Source organism: Aptenodytes patagonicus, chromosome 12, assembly GCF_965638725.1.
Source record: "Aptenodytes patagonicus chromosome 12, bAptPat1.pri.cur, whole genome shotgun sequence".
NCBI classification, from domain to species: Eukaryota; Metazoa; Chordata; class Aves; order Sphenisciformes; family Spheniscidae; genus Aptenodytes; species Aptenodytes patagonicus.
The window spans coordinates 22,029,307-22,053,559 of record NC_134960.1 but is presented as its reverse complement, the minus strand read 5'-3'; the positions used below and the strand labels follow the sequence as shown (position 1 = coordinate 22,053,559).

At 54.8% G+C, this 24,253-nt stretch overlaps 1 protein-coding gene and 1 pseudogene across 1 annotated transcript; both read left to right on the top strand.

Moving 5' to 3' along the window:
- Positions 1–1,860: 1,860 nt before the first annotated feature.
- Positions 1,861–14,339, top strand: LOC143166242 (protocadherin gamma-B5-like). Its single transcript, XM_076350446.1, has 4 exons — positions 1,861–1,968; positions 2,497–2,550; positions 9,088–12,049; positions 14,233–14,339. Exons 1-4 carry the CDS (start codon positions 1,861–1,863, stop codon positions 14,337–14,339), a joined length of 3,231 nt encoding a protein of 1,076 aa, XP_076206561.1.
- A 453-nt stretch (positions 14,340–14,792) lies between these two features.
- LOC143166241 (protocadherin gamma-A10 pseudogene) lies at positions 14,793–17,509 on the top strand (annotated as a pseudogene).
- Positions 17,510–24,253: the final 6,744 nt, after the last annotated feature.

Sequence of the window (24,253 nt, the reverse complement as noted above, 5' to 3'; positions counted from 1 at the left end):
CACAGTGCACGTTGTGAAGGGTTGGAGGTGCGAGTCGTGGGAGCTGTTCGTGAGGGGCTGTTGAAGGACACAAGAGCTATAGTTCCCTCCTTTCCCCAATTAATGCCCAGCTGTAGGATCATGCAACGTGAGGTCTGGCTTCCCAAGTAAGTTTGGCCTAAGACATGTCACTCCAGCTCTACTGGGAGCCCTGGGAGGTTCCTCCTGTGTGTTTGCAGGTTGTCCTCAATTCTTAACTAGCAGCTTGATTGTGTGCTTATGACAAATGCCATCATGGGAGCTTTGGGAAGAGCAAACCGTGTATCCACTGCCTACGAAACACCTGAACTGTGTACCTACTCTAAGTGCCATACGCTAGAAGGGTATGTTCTGATGCCTTCCTTCACACCTGCAGGTGTGAAGTTCTTGCCTTGCTCGTTGTAATGCTCGGAAGGGGGGCCGTTGTCTCTGATAATGTGTGGAAGATCACATCTGTTACACGGTTTGTCTGGCTGTCCCGTACGCGCCTTTCATGTTTACAGCTGTAAAGAGAAAGGCTTTCGTAGACGTGTTTCCTTAAAACGTTACTGGAAGAAATGCTCTTGCTTGTCACAGACACGCGGTGAGAAGTCGAACGTTATCCATGGTAAGGAGAAGTTGTCTGTGCAGCTTTTCTTTTGACGGAGTCTATCTGCAAATCATGAAAATCATTGACAAGCATGCGAGCTGTGAAGGGCTGGAGGGGTCTCTGTCTTGGGGGCGCTGTGTGTGAGGAGTTACTGGTGGAGACAAGGCACGTGTCTTGTTAATGCCCAGGGCTCGTTGGTGGAATACATAAAGCGAGTCTGAAGGTGTCTTATTTTTGGCTATCACACTGCTCAGATTCCAGCTGGCCAAGCATCAGTTTGCTTTCCTGTTGCATGCTGCTTCCCGTCAATGGCGGTTCTTGAGCATGGACGTACAATTTACGTTGAGATTTGAGAGTCGTGTATCTTCCAAGTTGCCCAAAGTGTTGAAGAAGGATGATGGTGTCTTTGAGTTGATACTTTGGCGACCGGGTCTTTGTCGGAGCTGCATATCGCTTATGCACCTGAGACCATTTTACGTTTCTTTGAGGTAGTGTGCGAGCAGAGAAATGTCTTTGCATGCATCCGTGTGGTGATCCTTGTTCTGAGAGGAGGCGAAGCTGTGCGTGCAACTTTTCTTTCAGTGGTGTCTGTCTGCAAACGTAGCTTTCCTGTTGCGTAACGTTTGGGCAGGGTGAAAAATTCTGTCTGTCCAGAGACGGGGCAGGTGAGAAAGTTTGCTGTGGTATAATTTGAAATGTCTGCAAGAACATTTAGGTGTCAAGGTTCAGTTTGTCCTAGTTGTTATATGGGTCCCACAGTTGTGGTTCTGTGCATTTTCCCTTTCTTATTGTCCAAAGAAATTGCGTTGAGGATCCGTGGCTGTGGTCTTTGGTGTGAGCTCCTGTGTGAGTCTCCTGTGGACTTGTTACCAACGAGATACCCTTCTTGTGTACCTTCTAGAGCTGACATAATCTGAAACGTCAAGCTGTGATGCCTTCACTTCCGTAGGTTTCCCATTCTTGCCACCTTTGTTGTCCAGGTCTAAGGCGGGGCCTCATTGTGGCTGGTGACCCTTGAAACCTTAAAAGATGTTTTGTGACTGTTGGGCTGGGGAAGCAGTTTCCATCCCTACCTTGAAGGTGTTCAGCTGCCAAGACAAAGACATTGATAGACTTCCGTATCCCTAAAATGTCACCGAATGACATGCTTTTTTGCCTGTGTCCGCTATATGGCCAAACTGTTGGGTATTGTCCATGGTGCAACTAAAGGCTGTGAGTGCAGAGCAAGGAGGGAGAGAGGCTGGCTTCCAACCATGACCACGTGGTCCAACGTGGTTTTGGCTGAGCAATGGTTTGATTTCACACCTGGTGCCAAGGCCTGTGCCATTGATGCGGTGATCCTGGATTCCCTCTCCTGTAAGGCAATGGTCGTCCTCCTATCACGAAGTATTTGTGCAATAACTGTGCATGTAGAATGATGATGCATGTGCAGAACGGCTCATAGTTCCCATGTGAACCCTCCGTTATCCATTTCCATCTCCCTGAAACGTTGCGATGTAGAGTTCCTTCACAGCTGTAATTACACTTTCTCTCAGGCCTTTGTTTCCTGGAAGGTCGTGTTTCCTTTTCCCCATTTCTGGACAGTGCTTTTTGCGTTTGAAACTGTGAGTGTTGCTTTGCAGCAAATACTTCCTTCAGCTACGTAGGACAGAATTTTTGGTGTGAGGGAAACGAAGGAGAAGCTTAAGGAGAATCTGTGGTAATTTCTCAGAAGACTTAGCTTGGGAACGAGGCCCACGATAAGGTGTTTACTCTTACGGCTTCATGTCTGTGGGAGATGAGCAGGCCACATGAGCTGCTGACTATTTCTTCAACTGAAGCCCCCTGCTATGTTGTCCAGAGCAAGACTTTAGGGCCGCACTTGTGCTTGAGACCTCAGTGACTCCCAGGTGCTCTCAGGGATGAATTTCAACACCCGCAGTGAAGACCAAGAAGACTTCCCGGTGAGTTTCTCTGACAACACTTTCTCTTTGAAAGCTTCCTTGCCTTGCTTGTCTGAGTTATGTTTTTGCTTTTCGTTACCTGGTCTCATACGTCTGTAGCTTTACTGGTGTTTATCAGCATCGCTTCGTTTAGCAATGCGCCGTGTGGTAGTGCCTCTTGGTCTTGCTGCAGCGGGTGTGAAGGGCAGGAGATGTGAGGGTATCTTTGTGTTCTGTTATTGTTGGGGGGAATAGATGTAAACATGACCTTAGTAGAAGTCGCACCTCTGTGGAACAGTGCGTGTGATAAAAGAGGGGAGGAGGTTCCCCCTAAACCGTGAGTCTGATGACCCATTCTCTGCTGGACGACGGCTCTGCTTTTATTTTGGCCGTTTGTCATTCGTGTGCTTTAGAACCCTTCTTTTTCTTCTGAGACTGCTCTTGAGCAGAGAAATGTACCTCCCTTCTTGGTGTGATGGTAGTGCATGATCCTCCCACGATGTGTTTTTGGCAGTTGTGAGCAGGTGAGAAGCAAACCCGCAAGGTGTGTAGGGCTGGAGAGAAGACAGGGGAGCTCGGGGGTGGGGGGGTATAGAAGAACAGCTGGTCATTTCCTTGCTTGCCATAGTTAACACAAGCGTGTGCCTAATGGAGTACCATGGAATTTGAGTTGCTTCTGCTCAATAAGTTTGGCCTCAGAAATGCTATTCCACCCGATCCCTTCATTCCTGTATGTTTCTAACTCTTGCCTTGCTTGTTGTCATGAGCTACGGCTCGGCCTCGGGGTGTCTGGTCAAATGTGGAAGGTCCCATCTGTTGCAGTTGTCTGCGTGCAGGTGCAGTTCCCGTACACACCTTTGATGTTGACAGCTGTAAAGAGGAAGGCTTTCACAGGCAGACGTGTGCTCCCAGGGGCACACTTGTCTGTAGCGAAAGAAAGCAAGACCATCTCTACCGCAGTCCTCAAAGTGCAGAGTGGCAACCGCGCCCCGCCAAGGTTACCATGAAGAGACGGGGGCTGAGTGGGAGAACGCGTGCAGGGTGTCCCCCCGACGGTCCCCCATAACATGCTGGCCACTCAGTTGGAGAGAGGTGGGTTTGACAGGTGGGCTCTTAGATGGACGAGGAAGTGTCTGGATGGCCGCTTCCAAAGAGTTATAGTCAGTGGCTCAATGTCCAAGTGGAAACCAGTGACGTGTGGTGTCCCTCGAGGGTCCGCACCAGGGCCAGTACTATTTAGTATCTTCATAGAATGTGGGAATGAGTGCACCCTCAACGAGTTTGCAGAGGACACCAAGCTGAGTGGTGCCGTTGATTCACTGGAGGCAAGGGATGCCATCCAGAGCGACCTTGCAAGGCTGGAGAAGTGGGACCGTGTGAATCTCATGAAGTTCAACAGGGTCCTGTGCCTGGTTTGGGTGGACAAATGGGACATGAGCTGGCAACGAGTGCTTGCTGCGAGGAAACACAGTCATATCCTGGGCTGCGTAACAAGAAGCGTGGTGGTTCTCTCCCTCTGCTCCGCTTTCATGAGACCCCACCTGGAGTACTGCGTGCAGCTCTGAGGCCCACACTACAAGAATTTTATGGAGCTGTTAGAGTACATGGTCCAGAGGAGGACCATGAAACTGGTCAAAGGTCTGGAACACCTCTGCTATGAAGCAGGGCTGAGAGAGTTGAGGCTTTTCAGCCTGGAGACGAGAAGGCTCTGGGGAGACCTTATGGTGCGCCTTTTTAATATAGAAAGGGGGCTTATAAGAAAGAGTTTTTACCAGGGCCTGTTGTGACATTTGATTGGACGTTTTCGTGGTTTAAGCTCAGTTGGCAACTGAGCACCACACAGCTGATCGCTCACTCTCCCCACTCCCGGTGGGATGGGGGAGAGACTTGGAAGAGTAAAAGTGAGAAAATTCATGGGTTGAGATAGAAACAGTTTGATAATTGAAATAAAATAAAATACCACTACTACTAATAATAGTTATAATAAGAATATACTTATTACTTATATATATATATAAGCAAGTGATGCACAGTGCAGTTGCTCACCACCCACCGACCGATGCCCAGCCAGTCCCCAAGCAGCAGCCCCCCCGGCCATCTTTCCCCCAGTTTATGTACTGAGCATGACGTCCCATGGTGTGGAATGTCCCTTTGGCCAGTTTCGGTCAGCTGTCCTGGCTGTGCCCCCTCCCAGCTTCTTGTGCACCTCCAGCCTGCTCAGTCGGTAGAGCATGGGGAGCTGAAAAGGCCTTGACTAGTGTAAGCACTGCTCAGCAACAATTAAAACATCGATGTGTTGTCAACATTATTCTCATCCAAAATCCAAAACACAGCACTGTACCAGCTACTAGGAAGAAAAGGAACTGTATCCCAGCTGAAACCAGGACAGTATCCACCCCTTATTCTATACCATCTACGTCATGCCCAGGTCCCCCACTTTCCAATACATTCCAACTGATCACCACCTCATTTCCTATTTTTGATATATATACACACAGATATCATTCCCTTAGTCTATGGGCCATCCCTCTAAAATGTTTGTTGAGTTCATTCAGTCCATGACTTTGGGCTCCATCTGTCATCATAATCTTTCAGGGCAGGAAAGATGGAGATGGTATGCGGTGTTGGATTGTTTCGTGTTGAAGCCAGTCCTGGTTCCACCATCACTGTGCTTTGCTCGGTTTCATCAAAGTTCATTCTTCATTAATCTGGGTGATTCTTGTTGTAATATCATTGGTATGGCATATAATATTATGCAGCAATTAACATCATACAGTTCAAATCATTGGCTGTTCTCACCCAAAATCAAATCCCCTTGAGGTACACATCGGACTTCCCCATCCTTCCGCATTATCCACCAAGTGCAGCCGGGTCCTTGAGCAAAAGCAATCCCATGGATGGGTTTGCCTTTGCCCGAGGCAGGAATAACCCAGAGTGTCTTCCCCAACGCATTTTTTATGTGCACTACAGGGACTTTATTCCCATCTACAGTACGTAAAAGTTCTGACTGGGCAGGGCCAGCTCGATTGGCAGATCCCCGAGTGTTGACTAACCAGGTGGCCTTTGCTAAATGTGTAGCCCAATGTTTGAACGTCCCGCCACCCATTGCTCTCAGTGTAGTCTTTAACAGTCCATGGTATCGTTCGATTTTCCCGGAGGCTGGTGCATGACAAGGGATGTGATACACCCACTCGATGCCGTGCTCTTTGGCCCAGGTGTCTATGAGGTTGTTTTGGAAATGAGTCCCATTGTCTGACTCAGTTCTTTCTGGGGTGCCATGTCGCCATAGGACTTGCTTTTCAAGGCCCAGGATAGTGTTCTGGGCGGTGGCATGGGGCACGGGATATGTTTCCAGCCATCCGGTGGTTGCCTCCACCATTGTAAGCACGTGGCGCTTGCCTTGGCGGGTTTGTGGGAGTGTGATATAATCAGTCTGCCAGGCCTCCCCATATTTATGTTTCAGCCATCGTCCTCCATACCAGAGGGGCTTTAACCGCTTGGCTTGCTTGATGGCAGCGCATGTTTCACATTCATGGATAACCTGCGCAATAGTGCCCATGGTCAAGTCCACCCCTCGATCACGAGCCCATCTGCATGTTGCATCTCTTCCTTGATGGCCTGAGGTGTCCTGGGCCCCCCGAGCTAGAAATACTTCACCCTTATGTTGCCAGTCCAGATCCACCTGAGCCACTTCAATCTTAGCAGCCTGACCCACCTGCTGGTTGTTCTGATGTTCTTCAGTGGCCCAACTCTTGGGTACGTGAGCATCTACGTCACGGATTTTTACAGCCAGGTTCTCTACCCGGGCAGCAATATCTTGCCACAATGCGGCAGCCCAGATGGGTTTGCCTCTGCACTGCCAATTGCTCCACTTCCATTGCTGTAACCACCCCCACAGGGCATTTGCCACCGTCCATGAGTCAGTATAGAGATGGACACTTTTCTCGGTCAGCAGTGTCTAAAGCCAGCTGGATGGCCTTTACTTCTGCAAATTTGCTCGATTCACCTTCTCCTTCAGCAGTTTCTACAACTTGTCTCATGGGACTCCATACAGCCGCTTTCCACCTCCGATGCTTTCCCACAAGACGACAGGACCCATCAGTGAACAGAGCATATTGTTTCTCATTTGCTGGTAGTTTATTATACAGTGGGGCCTCCTCAGCACGCGTCACCTCCTCCTCTGGCGATATTCCAAAATCTTTGCCTTCTGGCCAATCCATGATCACTTCCAGGATTCCTGGGCGACTGGGGTTCCTATTCGAGCCCATTGTGTGGTCAGTGCGACCCACTTACTCCACGTAGCATCAGTTGCATGATGCGTACAGGGGACCCTCCCTTTGAACTTCCAGCCCAGCACCGGCCGTCGGGGTGCCAGGAGGAGCTGTGCTTCAGTACCAGTGACTTCCGAAGCAGCTCAAACCCCTTCATATGCTGCCAGTATGTCTCTTTCAGCTGGAGTATAGCGGGCCTCAGATCCTCTGTATCCCCGACTCCAAAACCCCAGGGGTCGACCTCGAGTCTCCCCTGGTGCTTTCTGCCAGAGCCTCCAGGTAGGGCCATTCTCCCTGGCTGCGGTGGAGAGCACATTTTTTACATCTTGTCCTGCCCGGCCTGGCCCCAGGGCTACTGCATGAACTGTCTCCTCTTTGATTTGTTCAAAAGCTTGTCGTTGCTCAGGGCCCCATTTGAAATGGTTCTTCTTCCGGGTCACTTGATAGAGGGGGTTTACGATCAGACTGTGATTTGGAATATGCATTCTCCAAAACCCACAATGCCTAAGCAAGCTTGTGTTTCCTTTTTGCTAGTTGGTGGAGGCGTGGCTGTTATTTTGTTGATCACATCCATTGGGATCTGACGACGTCCATCTTGCCATTTTATTCCTCAAAACTGGATCTCCTGTGCAGGTCCCTTGACTTTGCTTTGGTTTATGGCAAAACCGGCTTTCAGAAGGAGTTGGACTATTTTCTTCCCTCTTTGAAAAACTTCTCCTGCTGTGTTGCCCCACACAATGATGTCATCAATGTATTGCAGGTGTTGCGGAGTGTCACCCTGTTCCAGTGCGGTCTGGATCAGTCCATGGCAAATGGTAGGGCTGTGTTTTGAGCCCTGGGGCAGTCGGTTCCAGGTGTACTGGACGCCCCTCCAAGTGAAAGCAAACTGTGGCCTGCACTCTGCTGCCAAAGGGATTGAGAAAAACGCCTTAGCGATATCACTTGTGGCATACCGCTTGGCTGCCTTTGACTCCAGTTGGTATTGAAGTTCAGGCATGTCCGGCACAGCAGCACTCAGCAGTGGCATGACTTTGTTCAGGCCATGATAGTCTACTGTTAGTCTCCACTCTCCATTAGCCTTTTGCACTGGCCATATGGGATTGTTAAAGGGTGAGCGAGTCTTGCTGATCACTCCGTGGCTCTCCAGTTGAAGAATCAGGTTATGGATGGGAACCAGGGAGTCTCGGTTGGTGCAATATTGCCTGTTAGAGTAGGTCCAGAGGAGGACCATGAAAACGGTCAAAGGGCTGGGCCATCTCTGCTATGAAGAAGGGCTGAGAGAGTTGAGGTTCTTCAGCCTGGAGACGAGAAGGCTCTGGGGAGACCTTATGGTGCACCTTTTCAATATAGAAAGGGGGCTTATAAGAAAGAGTTTTTACCAGGGCCTGTTGTGACAGGACAAGGGGCAATGGTTTTAAACTGAAAGAGGGTAGGTTTTGATTGGAGGTAAAGAAGAAATGTTTTATGATGAGGGTGGTGAGACACTGGAACACACTGTCCAGAGAAGTTGTGTATGCACCACCATTGGGAGTGCTCAAGGTCAAGTTGGACGGGGCTTTGAGCAATCTGGTCTTTTGAAGGGTGTCCCTGCCTTTGTCAGAGGGGTGGATTCGATGGTCTTTAAAGGTCCCTTCTAGCCTAAACCATTCTATGATTCTATGAAAGACTTGACCTGGCTTTCCCCATCAGATATGGAGACGTAACAGAAGGGACTTCGTTTGTGAATCAGAAACAAAATAATACAGGATATTCTGCTCTCTTAGTATAGAGCTCTACACATTACCTTTGGGGTGATACGTTTCTCAGTGCGATTGTTCTGCTCCCTACAAGGAAAATCAACGGTGGGACAAACATCAGAGACACAAGAAAGTAAAAGGAAGAACCGCAGGGAAGACGGAAACCCTTTGCAGGTCTGGCATGACAGGACTGCAATGACTTTTGCTTCATTCTGTTTCTGATGGCTTATTGATTACCCCAACACGAATCTTTCCTACTTGGTATTTGTCCCAGGTATGAAAGCAGAATTCGGAATACCTGACAGAGTGCTAAAAAGCTCTTGAAGTCTTCCCTAGCTATACTGTCGTCTCTTGCTCTCATAGTTCTGTCCTGATGTCATTCACGGCAGCTGAGTTCCTTTCTTGTTTGCTCTGCTGTACGAATATTTACTGCCGAGTATTCATTGCGACTCCAGGAGATGCCCTAAAAGTACCCGACAGCGTATCTCAGGTTTAAACCCTTCGGAGTGGCGTTAAGCAAGTGCTTCTGCGCCTCCTGATTGTAGTAAAAGAGAGACGCCAAGGGTGGGCGCAGCCACTCAGCCCCGGTCAAAAGCCCGGGCCCCTGCGAGCGCGGCCATGAGGCGGCTGCGGTGGCGTCGCGGCGCCTCCGGGTGCCGCTGTTGGCCGACGCGGAGCGGCGCCGGAGCCGCAGCCGGCGCCGGAGCCGGCGCCGGAGCCGGAGGCGGAGGCGGCGCAGCGTCGTGCCCCCGCAGGCTGCTGGCTCGCACGGCGCCGGCCAGAGCGGCAGCGGCACGGGCAGCAGAGGCGAGAGGCGGCGCGGCGCGGGGAGCGGCGGCGTCCGAGGCGGCGGCGAGCTCGCTGCCCTGCGGCCGCCCCTGCGCTCGCTGCGGAGAGCGGCCGGGAGGGAGGGAGGGCAGCGGCAGGAGGGAGGAGCGCGGCGGGCGCTGCCGAGAATGGCGGGCAGGCAGCGGCAGAGCGGCCGGCGAGCGGCCGGGCGAGTGCTGCTGCCCGCTTTGCTGCTGTGCTTGTGCTGCCGGGCGGCGCCGGAGCGGATCCGCTACGCCATCCCCGAGGAGCTGGGCAGAGGCTCGCTGGTGGGGCCGCTGGCGCGGGACCTGGGGCTGAGCCCGGCGGACCTGCCGGCACGCAAGCTGCGGATAGTCTCTGGTGACGAAAAGCAGTACTTCACTCTCGGGGAAGATAATACAAATCTGCGGGTAAACGAGAGGATAGACCGAGAGGGCATCTGCGGGGCTGTGTCGCCCTGTGTCCTCACTTTGGAGGCAGTCGTGGAAAAGCCTTTCAGTATATTTCATGTAAGCGTCACTATCCAGGATATCAACGACAATCCGCCGCAGTTTGACAGAGAATTTGTTGCCATAGAAATGATCGAGTCCACGCCTCCTGGGGCCAGGATCCCGCTGAGCAGTGGCAGAGATCCCGACATTGGGGCGAACTCATTACAGAATTACCAACTTACCCCCAACCCGCTCTTCTCCCTTGTAGTGAGGGAGAGTCCTGATGGGACGAAACACGTGGAATTGGTACTGGAGAAAAGCTTAGATCGAGAAAAACAGAGCTATCACCATTTGATACTGACGGCGGTGGATGCCGGGGATCCAGTCCGATCCGGGACCGCCCAGATTAAGATTAACGTGACCGACGCGAATGACAACCCGCCGGTGTTCACCAAAGAGATCTACAAGGTTCGACTGCTGGAAAACCTGCCAGAGGGCTCCTTAGCTTTTCAGGTGAAAGCTACTGACGGCGACGAAGGTACAAATGCAGAGATTACCTACTCCTTCAGTGACATCGCAAACAGTGCTCGCCAGCTCTTCGCTCTGGACTCCAGGACAGGGGACGTGAAGATAACAGGTCCCTTAGATCACGAAGAAGGGAAATACTACGAAGCGAGTGTTGAAGGCAAGGACGGGGGCGGGCTGAGTGCGCACGCCAAAGTGCACATAGACATTCTAGACGTGAACGACAATGCGCCAACCCTTTCCCTCCTGCCTATCTTGAACCCGACACCTGAAGACGCGGCCCCGAGCACAGTAGTAGCTCTGATCAATGTCCGTGACAGAGACTCAGGGGATAACGGAGAAGTGAGCTGCAACATCGACGGCGATTTCCCTTTCAGACTAGAACCGGCATCAGCGAATGCCTACAAACTGGTAATAGCCAGTGCCCTAGACAGAGAAAAGGTCTCCGCTTACAATATCACCATCACTGCCAGGGACCGGGGCAGCCCGGCGCTGTCCAGCCGCGCGGCGCTGGTGCTGGAGGTGTCGGACGTGAACGACAACGCGCCGGTGTTCGAGGAGGCCGCCTACAGCGCCTACGTGGCGGAGAACAACGCGGCGGGCGCGGCGGTGGTGCGCGTGCGCGCGCGGGACGCGGACGCGGGCGCCAACGGGCGCGTGAGCTACTGGCTGGCGGGCGGCAGCGCGGGCGCGGCGGGCGCGGCGCCGTACGTGTCGGTGGAGGCGCGGAGCGGCGCGGTGTACGCGCAGCGCTCCTTCGACTACGAGCAGTGCCGCGAGTTCGCGGTGGCGGTGCGGGCGCAGGACGGCGGGGCGCCGGCGCGGAGCTCGACGGCGACGGTGCGCGTCTTCGTGCTGGACCGCAACGACAACGCGCCGCGGGTGCTGTGGCCGGCGGCGGGCGCGGGCGCGGGGGCGGGGGCGGGGGCGTCGGGGTCGCCGTTCGAGGTGGTGCCGCGGTCGGCCGAGGCCGGGTACGTGGTGGCCAAGGTGGTGGCGGTGGACGCGGACGCGGGGCGCAACGCGTGGCTGTCGTACGAGCTGGCGCAGGCGCCGGAGCCGGCGCTGTTCCGCGTGGGGCTGCACAGCGGCGAGGTGCGGACGGCGCGGGCCGTGTCGGAGAGGGACGCGGCGAAGCAGCGGCTGGTGGTGGTGGTGAAGGACCACGGGCAGCCGGCGCTGTCGGCCACGGCCACGCTGCACGTGGTGCTGGCCGAGAGCTTGCAGGAGGCGCTGCCGGAGCTGAGCGAGCGGGCGGCGGGCGCCGACTCGCCGGCGGAGCTGCAGTTCTACCTGGTGCTGGCGCTGGCGCTCCTCTGCGCCCTGTTCCTGCTGAGCGTGGCGCTGGCCGTGCTGGCGCGGGTGCGCCGGGCCGGGCCGCCCGCCGTCCTGCGCTGCCTGGGCGCGCAGCGCTTCTCCGTGGCCGGCGCCGCCTTCCCGGCCGACTTCTGCGAGGGCACCTTGCCCTACTCCTACAACCTGTGCGTGGCGCCGGGCCGCGCCGTGGCCGAGGGCGCTTGGCTGCCGCCGCCGCCGCCGCCGCTGCCCAGCCTGCCCGCGGAGGAGCTTCTCGGCGGGGAGCCCTGCGGGAAGCGGAGCCCGAGCAGCAGCGCCGGCGCGGGAGAGCCGCCCGCGGACCCCGACGCACCGCAGGTCGGTACGCCCGCGCAGTCCTCGTCGCTCAGCCTTTCCTCACCTCACGCTGGCGGTAGCGGGCTCTTGGCTCGTCGCTTCTCTGCTTTGCCCGGTAGTGCCCATCTCTGTTCCCACGAACGAATGAAACGATCCCTTCTTTTGGCAGCTCCTTTGGCAGCACGCAGGGTGCGAAGCGGCGCTTCCTGCGTCGTCGGCTGTCAGACGGCTGGGCGCCGCGGGGAGGTCCTTGCCCTTCCACTTGTGCTGGGTGAAATGGTACAAGCTCGTGGGTGGGATGGGCTCTGCCGATGCTGGGCGTCCACAAGGCAAAAAAACCCTGCCTTTTTCCCATTTCCCACTCAGAGCAGGTAGCCAGTGACGGCGCTTCTTGGTTCATGGCGCGTTCAGGTCCAGCTGAGCAGTTTTGTCTACAAAACTCGTGCTCTGTAAAATGGTATGCGTTAGTCATGGTTCTGCCGGATCCTTTCTGTGCCGACTGAGATCCTTGGGCCTTTCTGAGCCTCCACCCTCTTTCGCCTGGGTTTCCCCGGGGGGTGTGGGTGGCAAGTGCTGGTCCGTGTCTCCATGCGGGAATGAGAGACGGAGCAGGGTAAGGCCGTTCCATTCAGAGCAGGCAGTAGGCGACGGCACTTCTTGGTTCGTCGGCGGTCGCAGGTTGCGGGTCAGCTGAGAAGTTTGGACTGCGAAGCTTGTGTTGCCTGAAAGGGTAGTGAGGGTGAAGGCGGGTCCGTACTGCGTAAAAAGAGACGCGCTGATTCTACACTATGGGGTCGGGAAAATGGGGCTGACGCTTGGTGTTGGAGATTTCTCCTTCCTGAAAGGTGCGTGCTTTCTCCGTGAGAGGAGAAGTTACGGGTCGTTCCTCCCTGGTGAAGCAGGAGAGTGTCGCCCATCTGTTGGGGTAAGGCTGCTGCAGCAACGGTAGCCCGGGTGGGACGGGTTAATTCGTCCGGGCGTTGTTTCTCTGTGCAGTTACTTCTCCTTTTTCTTTCTTCCACCCTGGGTGGTAGTTCCCTCTTTTTTACCGTTCCTGATCTGCCTTTCATAGGCAGGTGAAGGTGTCGACTGGGATCTCAAGAAAGAATAATACAGCCTTTTGTCTTTCAGAGCCTGTCTTCTTTTCCTCTTCCCTTTTCCCAAAGAGAGGTGCTCGGACCTAAACCGTGTATTTTAGAGCGTGCAGCTGTACTTGTCTTCTCCTGCCGTCCTACACTATTTTCTTGAAAAGGTGTCGTACCAACCTGAAGATTCGAGAACTAGATGAATACTTTACTCGTAAGCATGGATCTTTTCACACAGTGATTTCTGAGAAAATGAAAGCCCCTTGCTGGTCGTTCAGGCCGCAGAGTTACTTGGATAAAACGTGTATAAACTAGACAAACTGTAAATTAATGTGGCCTATTGAAAAGGGAAATCCCACGTTCTTCAAGTCCTTCAACTTTGCTTTTCCAGTAGTAGCTGTATCTGTAGAGGTACCAGCATTTTGACGCAATTCCATTGCTCTCATCCGGTTCAGAAATACCGCTGAGAATAGACGAATATCGGGAAAAGAGGCGCGTGAGAATAATTTGGAGGAAAGCCACCCTGCCGTAGGGCTGCAGTCCCCCCCCGTTTGGCTGGTGTGGGCCAGAGAAGGGGCGCAGGAGCAAAGGCAGAGGGACCCGTTAGTCTTCTTGCTGTACTCGCAAAGCCATTTTCGCCGGGGTTTGCGGGGAGCCGAGCAGCTGAATCTGGCCAGGTTCCCTGCAGGTGGGTGCACCCGGGGTGGGTGGGAGAGAGTGGTTTTCGAGCAGCAGGGGAGCCTCCGCCTGTACTGTGCTCCCGGGAAGGTCTTCCAGGGAGAAAGCCCAGAGCGCGCGGCAGGTGCCTGAGCAGCCCCACCTCCTGAGGAGCTGTACGGGGTTGGGGGGCTTAGAGTGTCAGGTTGAGCTGACTGACCCCACCTTCTTCAGCCCTTAAATGTCTCATCTCAGCCCGTGCTGGTGGAGTAGTTAATTTAGACCGTGTTCCGTGCGAACGGGAGTAGTTAAAGAGAAGTCCCTGCCGAGGGGATTAATGAGCCTGATACCCCTGGTTCTCCGGGGGAGGGTCTGAATATCACGTTTTGTGTTTCAGAGCCCGTTTGCTTTTGCTGTCCGTGTACCGGTCATTCAAGCATGGCGGATACAAAGATTCGTGGGGGCGATTTTTCTTTTGGACGAGCGGGAGAAGACTAATAATATTCCAGAAGTCGCATTAAGGAAAATTGTTTTACTTTACATATACCGCCATTAGGAATTAATTTTCGCCATGCGGTAGAAATGAGACATCGACGGGAGGACTCCGCCCTCTTCCTGGCTGCGATCACCTTGCGGAAAGGGAAGGGTGATGTCGCACCGTGAGAGCAGAGATGGTCTCGAGCTTAAGGCAACGCCCGCGATCACCGGCGGACGGGAAGCGATGTGTCCGCGGCGACGGTGCCGTCCCCGCGAGGTGTCCGTGGGAAAGGCAGGGCGGGCAGCGGTCGGCAGCGCTCGGTGCCTGCAGTGCCGGGAGGAGGCTGCGGGCGCCGCTGTTGACCGAGGAGGAGCGAGAGGAAGGCCGGAGCGCTGCAGGCAGCCCCGCCCGCTGCGGCCCGGCTGGCTCGCTGGCTGGCTGGCTGGCTCGGCGGCCGGGCGGTCTGCGAGCGTCCCCGCGGTGCGGAACCGTGCTACAGCGAGGCGGAGGGGCCGGCGGCAGCGCCCGGGAGCGGCGAGCCGGGGCCGGAGCCGCAGCGGGAGACGCAGCCGGATCGTTGGGCGGCGGCGGCGGGGAGCTGCCGGCGGTGGTGCGGCGCCGGCGGGGCCGCGGCGGAGATGGTCGCGGCGGGGAGGCGCTGTGGCCGGCGGGAGCGAGCCCTGCTGTGGTGCGTCCTGGCGGCGGCGTGGGAGGCGGCGTGGGGGCAGCTGCGCTACGCGGTTCCCGAGGAGATGCCGAAGGGCTCGTTCGTGGGCGACGTGGCCAAGGACCTGGGGCTGGACCTGCCGGCGCTCCGCGACCGCGGCGTCCGCGTTGTCTCCGAAGGTCGGACGCAGTATTTCGCTCTGCACGGGAAGACGGGACATTTGGTGACGGCGGAGAGGATAGACAGAGAGCAGCTGTGCCGGCTGGTGCAGCAATGCGTGCTGCGCTGTGAGGTGATAGTGGAGGGGGACATGAAGGTTTACGGAATCGAAGTGGAGATCACGGACATTAACGACAACGCGCCCAGCTTCCGAGAGGCAGAAACGGAGCTGAGAATGAGCGAGATGACCGCCCCGGGGTCGCGGTTTCCCCTGGCCGAGGCTCACGATCCGGACGCGGGACGGAATTCGGTGCAGAGCTACGAGCTGAGCGGCGACGAGCACTTCTCGCTGGCCGTGCAGGCGGGCCCCGGCGGGGACCAGCGTCCCGAGCTGGTGCTGGCGAAGGCGCTGGACCGGGAGGCGGCGGCGTTTCACGAGCTGGTGCTGAGGGCGAGCGACGGCGGGGAGCCGGCGCGGACGGGCACGGCGCGGATCCGCGTGGCGGTGCTGGACGCGAACGACAACGCGCCCGTGTTCAGCCAGGCGGAGTACACGGTGCGTGTGCCGGAGGACGTGCCCGTGGGCTCCGCCCTCGTCACCCTCACGGCCACCGACGCCGACGAGGGGCTGAACGGCGACGTGAAATACTCGCTGAAGAAAGCCACGGACATGGCATCGCAGATTTTCCAGCTGGAGGCCGAGACGGGAGCGATCACGCTGCTGCGGAGCCTGGACTTCGAGGAAGGCGACTCCTACGAGCTGGAGGTGCAGGCACATGATGGCGGGGCCCTTTTCGACACGGCGAAAGTCGCGATCGCGGTGACAGACGTGAACGACAACGCGCCCGAACTGACAGTGACTTCCCAGCTGAGCGCGATCTCTGAGGACGCGCCGCCGGGGACGGTGGTGGCCCTGCTGCACGTGCAGGACCGGGACTCGGGGGCGAACGGCGAGGTGCGGTGCAGCATCGGCGAGAGCCTCCCGTTCCGGCTGGAGAAGTCCTTCGCGGAGTACTACCGCGTGGTGACGGCGAGGGAGCTGGACCGGGAGGAGGTGGCGGAGTACAACGTGACGGTGCGGGCGGCGGACGGCGGGTCGCCGGCGCTGTGGAGCAGCGCGGTGCTGGCGCTGCGGGTGCTGGACGTGAACGACAACGCGCCGGTGTTCGCGGAGGCGCGCTACAGCGCCCGTGTGCCCGAGAACAACGCGGCGGGCGCGCTGGTGCTGACGGTGCGGGCGGCGGACGCGGACTGGGGGCAGAACGCGCGCGTGCGGTACCGGCTGTCGGAGGGGCGGGTGCGGGGCGCGCCGCTCTCGTCCTACGTGTCGGTGCAGGCGGAGACGGGCGCGCTGTACGCGCTGCGCTCCTTCGACTACGAGGAGGTGCGCGAGGTGGGGCTGTGGGTGCGGGCGGAGGACGGCGGCGCGCCGGCGCTGAGCAGCAACGTGTCGGTGCGGCTCGTGATCGTGGACGAGAACGACAACGCGCCGCAGGTGCTGTACCCGCCGGCGGCGGCGGCGGCGGCGGCGCCGGGCGCGGGCTGGTCGGGCGTGGAGCTGGCGCCGCGCTCGGCGGAGCCCGGGGCGCTGGTGGCCAAGGTGGTGGCGGTGGACGCGGACGCGGGTCAGAACGCGTGGCTGTCGTACGAGCTGGCCAAGGCGACGGAGCCGGGGCTGTTCCGCGTGGGGCTGCACAGCGGCGAGGTGCGGACGGCGCGCTTCCCGCTGGCCCGCGACGCGGCGCGGCAGAGCCTGGTGGTGGTGGTGAAGGACCACGGGCGGCCGGCGCTGTCGGCCACGGCCACGCTGACGGTGGTGCTGGCCGAGAGCGTGGCCGAGCTGCTGTCGGAGCTGGGCAGCGCGGCGGCGGCGCCGGGCGAGCCGGCCGGCAGCCTGACGCGGTGGCTGGTGGTGGCCGTGGCGGCCGTGTCCTGCCTCTTCCTCGCCTTCCTGCTGCTGCTGCTGGCGCTGCGCCTGCGGCGCTGGCGCCGCTCGCAGCTGCTGGCGGCGGGCAGCGGCGCCTTGCGCGGCGTGCCGGCCTCGCACTTCGTGGGCATCGACGGCGTCCGCGCCTTCCTGCGCTCCTACTCGCACGAGGTGTCGCTCACCGCCGACTCGCGCAAGAGCCAGCTCCGCTTGTCGGCCGGCAGCTGCTGCGACACCCTCCCGGCCCGCCCGCCGGCTGAGGCTTCAGGTGAGCTCGTCGCCACGGGCGACCACGTTGCCGAGGACGGTGGCCAAGTGTCCTTTCAGGTACGTTCATTTTGTTTACCCTTCTTTTGTCTAACGCGGCGCTTAGGATTCTGAGGGCAGCCACGGACGTTCCCAAGCGCACCGTTCGCAGTCTTGGCAATCACCTTTTGCGATGGTCGCCAGCGCGTGAATGGCACCTCCGCAACGTGCGCTGAGTCTGCTGTGTGGGTTTTACGTGCCGTGCTCTGTACCGGCCGGGCAGAGCTCTTGGTGTCTAGCTTCCTCTAAGGCTGGAAGCTTCCCTTGCATGTGCGGCTGCGCAGGGAAAGGTTGGTCTCGAGGTCTTCCTCTGACACTTCCTTGAAATTGTGAAGTGCTTCCTAGTACCGGGGTCCCAGAATTTCCTTGCCGTCCCCTGGATCAGCTCTCAAATGCTGGTAGAACTGGGCAACCTCGTAGCCCGAAAGCCAACACCTCTGAAGTCCCAGGTTACTTGGAAACCCGCCTTCGGCAAACGAATTAATCAATCCCGTACAAGGACACTCAAAGGTCTACGAATAGATTGGTATTACATGGGGAAACATTCCTCTGATAGCCCTTCGGGTTTTTTCCTGCTTGTGGGCCTCGTGCCTTAACCTTTGGATCCGATACAAATGTGATTTTCGACAAGGAAGGCAAAGCGTCGTTCAGCAACGCGCTGTGTGCTGGTGCCTCTTGCTCCGGGGGTGTGAAGGTGGGAATGTGTCTCAGCGTTACAGTTGGTGTGGGAGGCAGGAGAAGTGGGACTGCTGTTGGCTGGAGTTTCGTTTGAGCGGGGCTTTGTGTTTTTATCACGCGCCGGGTCGTTTCTCGTTTTCTCCCCTGACGTGTGTAATAGCGTTTTTCCTGTTGGTATTAGCTCTTCTGAACGGAAGTGTTGCGTCATTAGCAAAGGGAAGTTAGGAGCAGGGTCAGATATCTTCCCGGCAGCAGATGTGCTTGAGTAGGAACGTTAATGGCCCCGTGCATATCTGCTCATCGTTTCTACTCTTCTCAGCCTTTATGTTTCTCCATGATAACGCGGTGAGCAACAAAGTGTCTTTGTATTCGTCCGTGCTGCCATCTTTGTGCACGGGGTGGAGGAATGGGCTGGGCAACGACTCGTCCCTTGGCGAAGTCTGTCTGCCTGTTGTGAAGGCGAAAGAGAATCATAAAAGTTGTGACTGTTTGAGAAAGTCTCTGGGTGGCGGCGTGTGAAGGGCTACTGGAGGAAACGGGAAATGTGTTTTGCTGATTCCCCGTCTTTTAAGGTTGAGCTATTTAAGAGGGAGCTGGATGTGTCTTGGCTTGAAAATAGATGCTGTGGCGAGAGCCATATGAGTGCTGGAGGGGAGAGATTCAAGGTGCAAGGCAAGGTGTAAGGAGGGGGGGTATTCCCCCTCCGCAGGTGTCCACCGACCCAGTGTCTCCTGGAGGACCGCTCCTTTTAGTTTTAGACCCTTGATGTTTCTTCCCAGAAGACTAGTGAGCAGGCAGATCTTCTGTCTTAGGACAGAGATGTAAAGATACCTATGTGAAGTCCATGGGTGATCCTGGTGCCTTTTATAGGGAAGTGGTCTGGACAGCTGGCCCTTTGATGGCACGTGCTTGAAAATTATCAGGGTCAGAGAACACAGTGCACGTTGTGAAGGGTTGGAGGTGCGAGTCGTGGGAGCTGTTCGTGAGGGGCTGTTGAAGGACACAAGAGCTATAGTTCTCTCCTTTCCCCGATTAATGCCCAGCTGTAGGATCATGCAACGTGAGGTCTGGCTTCCCAAGTAAGTTTGGCCTAAGACATGTCACTCCAGCTCTACTGGGAGCCCTGGGAGGTTCCTCCTGTGTGTTTGCAGGTTGTCCTCAATTCTTAACTAGCAGCTTGATTGTGTGCTTATGACAAATGCCATCATGGGAGCTTTGGGAAGAGCAAACCGTGTATCCACTGCCTACGAAACACCTGAACTGTGTACCTACTCTAAGTGCCATACTCTAGAAGGGTATGTTCTGATGCCTTCCTTCACACCTGCAGGTGTGAAGTTCTTGCCTTGCTCGTTGTAATGCTCGGAAGGGGGGCCGTTGTCTCTGATAATGTGTGGAAGATCACATCTGTTACACGGTTTGTCTGGCTGTCCCGTACGCGCCTTTCATGTTTACAGCTGTAAAGAGAAAGGCTTTCGTAGACGTGTTTCCTCAAAACGTTACTGGAAGAAATGCTCTTGCTTGTCACAGACACGCGGTGAGAAGTCAATCGTTATCCATGGTAAGGAGAAGTTGTCTGTGCAGCTTTTCTTTTGACGGAGTCTATCTGCAAATCATGAAAATCATTGACAAGCATGCGAGCTGTGAAGGGCTGGAGGGGTCTCTGTCTTGGGGGCGCTGTGTGTGAGGAGTTACTGGTGGAGACAAGGCACGTGTCTTGTTAATGCCCAGGGCTCGTTGCTGGAATACATAAAGTGAGTCTGAAGGTGTCTTATTTTTGGCTATCACACTGCTCAGATTCCAGCTGGCCAAGCATCAGTTTGCTTTCCTGTTGCATGCTGCTTCCCGTCAATGGCGGTTCTTGAGCATGGACGTACAATTTACGTTGAGATTTGAGAGTCGTGTATCTCCCAAGTTGCCCAAAGTGTTGAAGAAGGATGATGGTGTCTTTGAGTTGATACTTTGGTGACCGGGCCTTTGTCGGAGCTGCATATCGCTTATGCACCTGAGACCATTTTACGTTTCTTTGAGGTAGTGTGCGAGCAGAGAAATGTCTTTGCATGCATCCGTGTGGTGATCCTTGTTCTGAGAGGAGGCGAAGCTGTGCGTGCAACTTTTCTTTCAGTGGTGTCTGTCTGCAAACGTAGCTTTCCTGTTGCGTAACGTTTGGGCAGGGTGAAAAATTCTGTCTGTCCAGAGACGGGGCAGGGGAGAAAGTTTGCTGTGGTATAATTTGAAATGTCTGCAAGAACATTTAGGTGTCAAGGTTCAGTTTGTCCTAGTTGTTATATGGGTCCCACAGTTGTGGTTCTGTGCATTTTCCCTTTCTTATTGTCCAAAGAAATTGCGTTGAGGATCCGTGGCTGTGGTCTTTGGTGTGAGCTCCTGTGTGAGTCTCCTGTGGACTTGTTACCAACGAGATACCCTTCTTGTGTACCTTCTAGAGCTGACATAATCTGAAACGTCAAGCTGTGATGCCTTCACTTCCGTAGGTTTCCCATTCTTGCCGCCTTTGTTGTCCAGGTCTAAGGCGGGGCCTCATTGTGGCTGGTGACCCTTGAAACCTTAAAAGATATTTTGTGACTGTTGGGCTGGGGAAGCAGTTTCCATCCCTACCTTGAAGGTGTTCAGCTGCCAAGACAAAGACATTGATAGACTTCCGTATCCCTAAAATGTCACCGAATGACATGCTTTTTTGCCTGTGTCCGCTATATGGCCAAACTGTTGGGTATTGTCCATGGTGCAACTAAAGGCTGTGAGTGCAGAGCAAGGAGGGAGAGAGGCTGGCTTCCAACCATGACCACGTGGTTCAATGTGGTTTTGGCTGAGCAATGGTTTGATTTCACACCTCGTGCCAAGGCCTGTGCCATTGATGCGGTGATCCTGGATTCCCTCTCCTGAAAGGCAATGGTCGTCCTCTGACAATAAAGTATTGGAGCATAGGTGTGTACCTAGAATGATGATATATGGGAAGAACGGCTAATAATTCCCATGTGAACCCTCCTTTATCCATCTCCATCTCCCTGAAACGTTGTGATGTAGAGTTCCTTCACAGCTGTAATTACACTTTCTCTCAGGCCTTTGTTTCCTGGAAGGTCGTGTTTCCTTTTCCCCATTTCTGGACAGTGCTTTTTGCGTTTGAAACTGTGAGTGTTGCTTTGCAGCAAATACTTCCTTCAGCTACGTAGGACAGAATTTTTGGTGTGAGGGAAACGAAGGAGAAGCTTAAGGAGAATCTGTGGTAATTTCTCAGAAGACTTAGCTTGGGAACGAGGCCCACGATAAGGTGTTTACTCTTACGGCTTCATGTCTGTGGGAGATGAGCAGGCCACATGAGCTGCTGAGTATTTCTTCAACTGAAGCCCCCTGCTATGTTGTCCAGAGCAAGACTTTAGGGCTGCACTTGTGCTTGAGACCTCAGTGACTCCCAGGTGCTCTCAGGGATGAATTTCAACACCCGCAGTGAAGACCAAGAAGACTTCCCGGTGAGTTTCTCTGACAACACTTTCTCTTTGAAAGCTTCCTTGCCTTGCTTGTCTGAGTTATGTTTTTGTTTCTCATTACCTGGTCTCATACGTCTGTAGCTTTACTGGTGTTTATCAGCATCGCTTCGTTTAGCAATGCGCCGTGTGGTAGTGCCTCTTGGTCTTGCTGCAGCGGGTGTGAAGGGCAGGAGATGTGAGGGTATCTTTGTGTTCTGTTATTGTTGGGGGGAATAGATGTAAACATGACCTTAGTAGAAGTCGCACCTCTGTGGAACAGTGCGTGTGACAAAAGAGGGGAGGAGGTTCCCCCTAAACCGTGAGTCTGATGACCCATTCTCTGCTGGACGACCGCTCTGCTTTTATTTTGTCCGTTTATCATTCGTGTGCTTTAGAACCCTTCTTTTTCTTCTGAGACTGCTGTTGAGCAGAGAAATGTACCTCCCTTCTTGGTGTGATGGTAGTGCATGATCCTCTCACGATGTGTTTTTGGCAGTTGTGAGCAGGTGAGAAGCAAACCCGCAAGGTGTGTAGGGTTGGAGAGAAGACAGGGGAGCTCGGGGGTGGGGGGGTATAGAAGAACAGCTGGTCATTTCCTTGCTTGCCATAGTTAACACAAGCGTGTGCCTAATGGAGTACCATGGAATTTGAGTTGCTTCTGCTCAATAAGTTTGGCCTCAGAAATGCTATTCCACCCGATCCCTTCATTCCTGTATGTTTCTAACTCTTGCCTTGCTTGTTGTCATGAGCTACGGCTCGGCCTCGGGGTGTCTGGTCAAATGTGGAAGGTCCCATCTGTTGCAGTTGTCTGCGTGCAGGTGCAGTTCCCGTACACACCTTTGATGTTGACAGCTGTAAAGAGGAAGGCTTTCACAGGCAGACGTGTGCTCCCAGGGGCACACTTGTCTGTAGCGAAAGAAAGCAAGACCATCTCTACCGCAGTCCTCAAAGTGCAGAGTGGCAACCGCGCCCTGCCAAGGTTACCATGAAGAGACGGGGGCTGAGTGGGAGAACGCGTGCAGGGTGTCCCCCAATGGTCCCCCATAACATGCCGGCCACTCAGTTGGAGAGAGGTGGGTTTGACAGGTGGGCTCCTAGATGGATGAGGAAGTGTCTAGATGGCCGCATCCAAAGAGTTATAGTCAATGGCTCAATGTCCAAGTGGAAACCAGTGACGTGTGGTGTCCCTCGAGGGTCCGCACCAGGGCCAGTACTATTTAGTATCTTCATAGAATGTGGGATTGAGTGCACCCTCAACGAGTTTGCGGAGGACACCAAGCTGAGTGGTGCCGTTGATTCACTGGAGGCAAGGGATGCCATCCAGAGCGACCTTGAAAGGCTGGAGAAGTGGGACCGTGTGAATCTCATGAAGTTCAAGAAGGTCCTGTGCCTGGTTTGGGTGGCCAAATGGGACGTGACCTGGCAACGAGCGCTTGCTGCGAGGAAACACAGTCATATCCTGGCCTGGGTAACAAGAAGCGTGGTGGTTTTCTCCCTGTACTCTGCTTTCATGAGACCCCACCTGGAGTACTGCGTGCAGCTCTGGGGCCCACACTACAAGAATTTTATGGAGCTGTTAGAGTAGGTCCAGAGGAGGACCATGAAACTGGTCAAAGGTCTGGAACACCTCTGCTGTGAAGCAGGGCTGAGAGAGTTGAGGCTTTTCAGCCTGGAGACGAGAAGGCTCTGGGGAGACCTTATGGTGTGCCTTTTCAATATAGAAAGGGGGCTTGTAAGAAAGAGTTTTTACCAGGGTCTGTTGTGACATTTGATTGGACGTTTTCATGGTTTAAGCTCAGTCGGCAACTGAGCACCACACAGCTGCTCGCTCACTCTCCCCACTCCCGGTGGGATGGGGGAGAGACTTGGAAGAGTAAAAGTGAGAAAATTCATGGGTTGAGATAGAAACAGTTTGATAATTGAAATAAAATAAAATACCACTACTAATAATAATAGTTATAATAAGGATAAGAATATAAAAAGCAAGTGATACACAATCTCACCACCCACCGACCGATGCCCAGACAGTGCCTGAGCAGCGATCCCCCCAGCCAGCTTTCCCTCAGTTTATGTACTGTGCATGACGTCCCATGGTGTGGAATGTCCCTTTGGCCAGTTTGGGTCAGCTGTCCTGGCTGTGCCCCCTCCCAGCTTCTTGTGCACCTCCAGCCTGCTCAGTCGGTAGAGCATGGGGAGCTGAAAAGGCCTTGACTAGTGTAAGCACTGCTCAGCAACAATTAAAACATCGATGTGTTGTCAATATTATTCTCATCCAAAATCCAAAACACAGCACTGTACCAGCTACTAGGAAGAAAAGGAACTGTATCCCAGCTGAAACCAGGACAGTATCCACCCCTTATTCTATACCATCTACGTCATGCCCAGGTCCCCCACTTTCCAATACATTCCAACTGATCACCACCTCATTTCCTATTTTTGATATATATACACACAGATATCATTCCCTTAGTCTATGGGCCATCCCTCTAAAATGTTCGTTGAGTTCATTCAGTCCATGACTTTGGGCTCCATCTGTCATCATAATCTTTCAGGGCAGGAAAGATGGAGATGGTATGCGGTGTTGGATTGTTTCATGTTGAAGCCAGTCCTGGTTCCACCATCACTGTGCTTTGCTCGGTTTCATCAAAGTTCATTCTTCATTAATCTGGGTGAATCTTGTTGTAATATCATTGGTATGGCATATAATATTATGCAGCAATTAACATCATACAGTTCAAATCATTGGCTGTTCTCACCCAAAATCAAATCCCCTTGAGGTACACATCGGACTTCCCCATCCTTCCGCATTATCCACCAAGTGCAGCCGGGTCCTTGAGCAAAAGCAATCCCACGGATGGGTTTGCCTTTGCCCGAGGCAGGAAT